General features: G+C 39.7%; 2 protein-coding genes across 2 annotated transcripts; one reads left to right on the plus strand and one right to left on the minus strand.

Moving 5' to 3' along the window:
• Positions 1-2,712: 2,712 nt before the first annotated feature.
• Positions 2,713-4,802, minus strand: LOC136067818 (uncharacterized). Its single transcript, XM_065774132.1, has 4 exons — positions 4,744-4,802; positions 3,472-4,534; positions 3,142-3,365; positions 2,713-3,082 (listed from the first exon to the last, which is right to left on the minus strand). The coding sequence occupies exons 1-4, from the start codon at positions 4,800-4,802 to the stop codon at positions 2,713-2,715; spliced, it is 1,716 nt and encodes a 571-aa protein (XP_065630204.1).
• A 119-nt stretch (positions 4,803-4,921) lies between these two features.
• LOC112008759 (PRA1 family protein B3) lies at positions 4,922-6,009 on the plus strand. Its single transcript, XM_024041096.2, has one exon. The coding sequence runs from the start codon at positions 5,086-5,088 to the stop codon at positions 5,728-5,730; it is 645 nt and encodes a 214-aa protein (XP_023896864.1). The 5' UTR covers positions 4,922-5,085; the 3' UTR covers positions 5,731-6,009.
• Positions 6,010-7,468: the final 1,459 nt, after the last annotated feature.

The raw sequence follows: 7,468 nt of genomic DNA on the forward strand, positions 1-7,468 counted from the left end.
TCTTAATAATATACGTGTTCATTTTGATACTTGATTTTACTGATTCAGTCTTCCCATTGTGAATTACTTTCTTGTTTGGTAAATTAATTGTGACAATTAGAGCCTTGGGACTTTCTTAGAGAGCCCAAGTGTTTTTGACCCCACACGACTAATTAACATTAAATTATGCAGGTGGAGTTGCTTTGTTTAATTACTTAAATGCAAGATAAAACATTTTCCATTTCGTCAAAGAAAACATTTTCCACTATAAATGAATGATTAGATACCCAGAGCCTTCAAATTTTTTTGGGAATCAAAATGTTCATTTATCTTCCTTTTCAGCTACCATTTTCTCTGATTAGGTCAAAGAATGTGAGAAAAAGGTTCACATGGTACAGACGTATAGTATGTACTAATCTCTTAAGACATCCAATATACGCATAAATAAGCCAACTTTGACCTGTTTTGCTTTGGCTTTGGCCTAACTTACGATATCCATTATCCACGCGTCCTTTCCTAATGTGAATATTTGCTAAAACATATAGCTTTATTCGGACTCTTCTTTTCTTTTCTTTTTTGAGAAATTATTTCCCCCCCTAAAAATAGAAACAAAGAAAAGTAACAATAAAATTTAGAAAAGCACTTCTTCAAACTGTTTGTTTGTAAGGGTACTAGTTAATACTATGTGGGTGTGTGTGAGCTTGTTAGTAGAAGTAGAATTTGATTATCAATTTTAAAATTTTCAATTTACTATATATCCTTATCTTATTATTAAACGGCTTCCAATTCAGATTAAACGACTATAAAAAAAATTGGACACCAAAAAGTTCTTTATTCTCTTTCTTTTTTTGATATAAAAGAATTCTATTCTCTTATATAGCTAGTAAAGATTCACAGTCAAATAGAGTTTAGCACACGAATAAAAAATATTACTTACTAAATACACCTGTGGAGTTAGAACTTAGAGCTCAAGACTCTATTTTTGAAGAAGGTATTTGGTATCAAATGATATTATATTAGCAGAATTAAAATTCAATAAGTGTGAGTTATATCAGGAAAAAAAAAAAAAAACTAATGCACTAACAATTGAAAGACATGTGTTAGCGAGTAATTATTTTTACACACATGTATCTTGTTTATGTAATTTTAATACGAATGACGTGTTATCATTTTATACAAAATATTTTTTTTCCATTTTTGAGGAGTAACCATTCGGCCTAATTGGCGGATGGTAATCCAAACCCTTCTTTTAAGTCCCAGCAGATTTAAAAGTTTAAACCAAAACCCATAACTTATTCTACTAAAATCGAAATTTTCATAATATGAGAATGACGGTTCATAAGATAATCTCAAAATTATCTCTCCTAGAAGATCATGTTCACGTGTCTCTATGGTGAGTGATCTTATCGATGTGGATAAGAAGTCATGGGATTTGGATATTCTTAAACAGGTTTTTCTTCCTTTTGAGGTTGAAATTATTATGGGAATTTCTTTAAGTAACCATATGCCTGATGAGAAACAAATCTGGTCTGAGACTGCAAATGAAATATTTCAGTTAGGAGCGCTTATAAGATTGCTTTGGAGATGCAGAGATCTGATGTGGGTGGCTCTGTTTCAGATGGTGGTAGTCTACGTGCCTTTTGGAAAAAACTATGGAAGTTTCAAGTTCCTCATAAGGTTAGACATTTTGCGTGGGGAGCAGCCAAAGATATTTTTCCAACAAAAACCTAGTCCATCAGCATGTGATTGTTGATGATATATGTGAGGATTGTGGGCTGTATGCTGAGTCTCTGTTTCATTTGTCAATGGAATGTCCTAAAGCTCGTGAAATTTGGGGCTTAACTCAGTTTTCTCATCTAATATCTTCAATGAATGTTCAAAGTTTTATAGACTTTTTGTGGTATATGGTAATGGTAGCTAAATGGTCAAATGAGAATGTGGCCTTGGCTGTTACCATTGTTTGGGCTTTATGGACAAATAGAAATGAAACACAGCATGGAGGGATGAGGAAGGGTGCGAACCAGATTTTTCAGTGGTGAATTCAATACTTAGATTAATATTGGGCAGCTTGTATATATTCTACCTGTGAAGAAGTCTAGTGCAGTAAAGAAAAACTGGGTGCCTCCTACAGGTTTAAATTACAAGGTGAATGTGGATGGTGCTGTGTTTTCAGCTCAAAAAGCTGCTGGAGTAGGTGTTGTAATCAGAGACAATGAAGGACATTTTATTGCGAGACTTAGTAAGACGCTTAATCTTCCTTTGGGAGCGAGGGTGACTCTCTCATCATGATCTAAGCTTTGTGTGAATCTGCCCCAGCATCATCTTCGGTGGCTTCTTTAGTTTATAGAATTGCTGTGGCTGCTCATGATTTTCGGAGTGTGAATTTCTCCCATGTTTTTTGTAATTGAAATATTCGTGATCATTTGTTAGCTAAACATGCTTTAAACATTATTGTTTATTGTGTTTGGATTGGAGAAAGTCCTTATTTTTGTTTTATTGAACAGTTTTTTTTTTTTTTTTTTTTTTTGAGAAACAACAAGCATTATATTACGCAAAACCAGCTAATTCAACTTGGTAAGAAGGCATTACATCCGGTGAAACATCTTCCATCCATATTACACAACTTGTAAAATTAGAGGCTAACTTTGCCAAATTGTGTGCTACTGTGTTGCCCTCTCTCTTAGTATGAGAGTAAGACAATTTTGTGAAACCAGAAGAAAAAGCTAAAGAGTCCTATAGCAACAAACCAAACGGGGCCAGTCCAAAGTTCTCAAATTTCAGAGCAGACATCACCATTAGAGAATCACCCTCCAAGACAGCATCAGTAATGTCCAAATCTCTAGCAAACTCAAGGGCTCTAGAGGCAGCCAAAGCTTCGATCTCCTCTGGCCGGAGCTGCTGTAGGATCCGCTCAGTCATGGATGCCAGAACCAGCCCCTTCCCGTCGCGAATTACTACTCCCAGACCAGAGCAGTTTTCCTCGGCAAAGATGGCACCATCAAAGTTGATTTTGAGAGAACCCCGATCTGGAGGTTTCCACCTTGGTCTTCTCACTGGTCTACTGGGAGGAGGAGCCATTTTCAGCGCCTGAAATTCATCGAAGCTGTCAAGAGCCCACTGAGAAATTTGATGTAGGGGACGATGGGCTTGAAGAGTCCTAACCTGGTTTCGTTGGTGCCATATGGACCAGATATTAAAGGCAAACAGCCCTGGTTTCCTATGATGATCAAATACCTATGCCAATAGTTCACTGAAACTTGCAAAGCACTGTTGGTTCCGGAAATTCCACAAGCTATTAGCACCCCATACCCCGTCCAACTGTTTACAACTCCACACCGCGTGCAGAATGTCTTCAGTTTCTTCCTTGCATCGATCACAGCATTGTTCTGTGATAATAGTTCGTTTGTATAAGTTGCACTTTGTAGGCAGAGAATTACGGCCAGCCCTCCAAATAACATTTTTTACTTTATTTGGGCAATCAAGGGCCCAAACCTTCTTCCATAACCCATCCTCATGGTCTTGGTTCTCAATCACTTGAAATCCCACTTCATCTTCCTTCAAGAAACGGTAGCCCGTTTTGCAACTATACCTGCCATCATGCTCCCATGGCCAGTACAGAGAGTCTTCAGTGACTTCTCTAGCCAAAGGGATGTTCTTTATCTCCTCAGCTTCTTGTGGTGCAAAAATACCATCTATCATAGCAACGTTCCAAGTTCTAGCTTCCTCATTAATTAAGCAATCCACTGTAGCTTCTTCCATCGTTTCCACCATTGGAGAGAGGATCTTGGTTGGATGTTTTCGAGGCAGCCAGTGGTGTTGCCAAATTTTTATGGACTTTCCATTCCCCACCCTCCAACAAGCACCGTCGAGAATAACATCACGACCATATAATATACTCTTCCAAGCATAGGACCCCGAACTTGTTTCCTTAGCTTCTAAAAGAGAAGTGTTAGGGAAGAACTTGGCCTTAAAAGCTTTGTAGAAGAGGGTTTCCTTGTTATGCAAAAGCCGCCACGCTTGTTTCGCTAAAAGGGTGTCATTAAAATGAGCCAAATCGCGAAAGCCCATACCACCCACCATTTTGGATTTAGTCAGTTCACTCCACCAAATCCAATGAATTTTCCTTCTATTTCCCCTTTGCCCCCACCAAAACTTCTTAATCATAGCTTCAATGTCGTCACAAAGCCCCAATGGCAACTTAAAGCACCCCATGGCATAAGTAGGGATCGCTTGGATCACGGCTTTAATTAAAACCTCTCTCCCGGCTTGAGAAAGCAATTTACCCTCCCAACCTTGAAGTTTCCTCCAAACCCTTTCTTTTATGTAATTGAAGCTTGCCTTTTTACCCCTGCCAACAAAAGATGGGAGCCCCAAATATTTCTCATAGGACTTCACCTCTTGGACTTGGAAGAGGTTCTTTATGCTTGATTTTGCTTCATTTGTGGTAGATTTGCTAAAGAAGATTGCGGTCTTCTCTTTGTTAATTTTTTGCCCTGACCAAGACTCATATTCTCCCAATATCTTCAACACATTATGGCAATCCTCATGAATTGACCTGCAGAAAAGTAAGCTATCATCTGCAAAAAAACAAGTGGGTTAATTTTGGGCCTCGTTTACACAAGGAAAAACCCTTGATTTCCCCATTCCTTGCCGAATGTTTTATGAGAGCATGAAGTCCTTCCGTACATAAAAGGAAAAGGAAAGGAGATAGTGGGTCTCCTTGTCTAATTCCTCTCTTAGGGTGGATCATCCCTATTGGCTCACCATTCACCATGATAGAGTACGACACTGTTTTCACACAACTCATCATGAGAGCAACCCATCTATCGCAAAAACTCATTTTCTCCAAAAGCCTCTCTAAGTACACCCACTCCACCTGATCGTAGGCTTTACTCATGTCTAATTTGAAGAGTTGAACAAGCTCTTTTATGACTTTTACTAATTAATGAATTCATTTAGTGGACACATGACACATCCAATAGGCAGGCAATTACTCCTTCCCACTACACAACCACTATACCAGTATGTATAATAACTAACGTCACTAGCTCACTGACTCACTCTCATTCTCTTACATCCACTTGACATTAACTTCACGCGCCACCAATGGCCTCTCCACCGACACTCCCAATCTCCAACTCACAAACCAACTCCACCGCCACCACCCAACCCTTAACCACGCCCGCTTTCCGCGCGTTCATCTCACGCTTATCCTCCTCGATCCGCCACGGCTTCTCTCAACGCCGCCCATGGTCCGAACTCGTAGACCGGACCTCCATGATCCGACCCGAATCCCTCACCGAAGCCTACTCTCGGATTCGAAAAAACCTCGCCTATTTCCGCGTCAACTACCTCACCTTCATATCCTTGGTCCTCGCTTTCTCTCTCCTCTCTCACCCTATCTCTCTCCTCGTTCTCCTCTCTCTCCTCGCCGCGTGGACTTTCCTCTACCTTTTCCGACCGTCCAATCAACCTCTCGTCATTCTCGGCCGCACGTTCTCCGATCGCGAGACCTTGATCGGTCTATCGCTCTTAACCGTCGTCGTCGTTTTCCTCACCACCGTCGGATCGCTCCTCATCTCGGCGTTGATGGTCGGCTTCGCAATCGTGTGCGCTCACGGTGCGTTCAGAGTTCCAGAGGATCTCTTCCTCGACGATCAAGAGCCAGCGAATTCCGGATTGCTCTCCTTCCTCGGCGGCGCTGCCTCTTCCGCCGCCGCCGCCGCCGCTCCTGTCACCGCACGTGTCTGAGAGGAGGGAGGTTAGTTATTTCGCAATCATTATTGTGAAATTGAAACACTGTTACTGAGAAGGTTCGTTTTTCATTTGCGTGGGAAATTCTGGGCAAATGAGATAGGGTTTTGATTTGAATTGTGCAATTTGTAGACCTAAATTTTCTAGACTTGTATGTATATTGGATCTGTATTGTGCAATTTGTAGACCTAATTCTTGTAGACTTAGTTTGAGATTGTGTAATTTTTTATTCTCAATGAATGCAGTTTTGGCTACTGAGCTCGAATTCGAATGGCATTTCCTTTGCTTGTATGGAATGTAATAGATGTATGTGATTCAGTGATTCTAACTTCTAAAGGATAGAACTAGAACTTAGGTGTATAGTGGTATAGTTCCTTAACCAAAGTTCCCTAATTAAATTCAATTGTATGGTTGTATTGGCCAATAAGTGGCATGGTTGAATTGAATTATTCTTAGGAAAGATAATATTGTTTGCATTGCGTTGATCAATGTGGTTAAATTTAATTCATGAACAATATCTAAGGAACTATAACTAAGTTTTTGCCCGGTCCTAAATAATGGGGATTGAGCGCCAATGAGCTCTAGCTGAATTGACCCTTCATCCTCGAATAATAATGGGAGGGGAGGAGAATGAGCAAGCACTTATGTAACCTATGCTAAATTAACTTGTAAGGTTTACATGGTCTAGTAGGAACTTCCGAACTTGAACTTTGAAGTGGTTGTTGGTGATTGAATCTTTGTGCAATGCTAGCTGATATTGCATAAGCCTGACTACACTTTTAAGTTATTATGAAATATAACTGAAAGTGAGGTTAGGAAATAGAATACGTGTAGTGCTTGTAAACATATTAGGTTCTTGGGGATTTTTACTCGCTTTTTAGAATGGATTTTTTCTAGTCTAGGAAGAGATAGATGTTTCAAAAGGTGGGAAATCTTCTATTTGGAAAAGCTTGGGGAATATCAGTTGGTTTCTTAGTTCCATTTCTGATGACATTAAGTCCTTTTCTCTTTCTCTCATCTAAAGGTGCTGGGACATTGTCTTAGGATTTTCTGTGATAGATATGCCTGAACAGGTTTTGTGCTGATTTTATTGTTTTTGGTAGATGGGTCAGTTTTTTGTATTTCTGAAGCATGTCAATCCTAATATCACTTGGTCAGTAGAATCATCAATTCATTAATGGATTAGCATCGCTATGAGTCTTCCTCCCTCCCTGATTTGCGTCCATTGGAAAGACTGATTACCCTTTGTTGTCACATGAAATAATTGTTTTCCCATCCCTTCTGCCCTTGGTTTTTGAATGGAAAATGTTTTGGGGTAGCATTGCTAGATGCAAGTGCAAGAACAGAGGTTATTCTGCATGCCTCTTCAAAGTAAAGCATTTTCACAAATGTTTTTGGCCTTTTGCGTAGTAGTACCTAAGTTTCGGACCTGGTTTGTGACTTGCCTCATACAGGTGGACTCTGTAGATTTAAACATTCCTGTCATTTTATGTAGGTAAACCTTATAGGCTCGATGTTGGATGCTTAAGTTATATATGAAGGTTGTTGTTGTAGTTGAAGTTTTTCCTTTTCCCAGCCTGTAAATTCAAGTTCATTGGCCTTGCGTTCTCCATGCGTTATATATTCTAAGCTAAAAAGAGTTGAAATTGAAGGTCTGTGTGACTGTGTTAGTTCAAATAGGCGCAGTAAGATCTCACTAGGAGATACGCTTGTGAATTGGTTTCATTGACCTCTC

This window comes from Quercus suber, unplaced genomic scaffold, assembly GCF_002906115.3.
Source record: "Quercus suber isolate HL8 unplaced genomic scaffold, Cork oak 2.0 scaffold_86, whole genome shotgun sequence".
Lineage (NCBI taxonomy): Eukaryota > Viridiplantae > Streptophyta > Magnoliopsida > Fagales > Fagaceae > Quercus > Quercus suber.

Excerpts from the sequence above, each read along its gene's own strand:
- LOC136067818 (XM_065774132.1), bottom strand. The coding sequence starts at position 4,802 with ATGGGTTGCTCTCATGATGAGTTGTGTGAAAACAGTGTCGTACTCTAT. Across the intron at positions 3,366-3,471 it reads AGGATGGGTTATGGAAGAAG|AACAATGCTGTGATCGATGC; the intron begins GTTTGGGCCCTT and ends CTATTATCACAG. Across the intron at positions 3,083-3,141 it reads TATGGCACCAACGAAACCAG|CTTCGATGAATTTCAGGCGC; the intron begins GTTAGGACTCTT and ends GGCTCTTGACAG.
- LOC112008759 (XM_024041096.2), top strand. The coding sequence starts at position 5,086 with ATGGCCTCTCCACCGACACTCCCAATCTCCAACTCACAAACCAACTCC.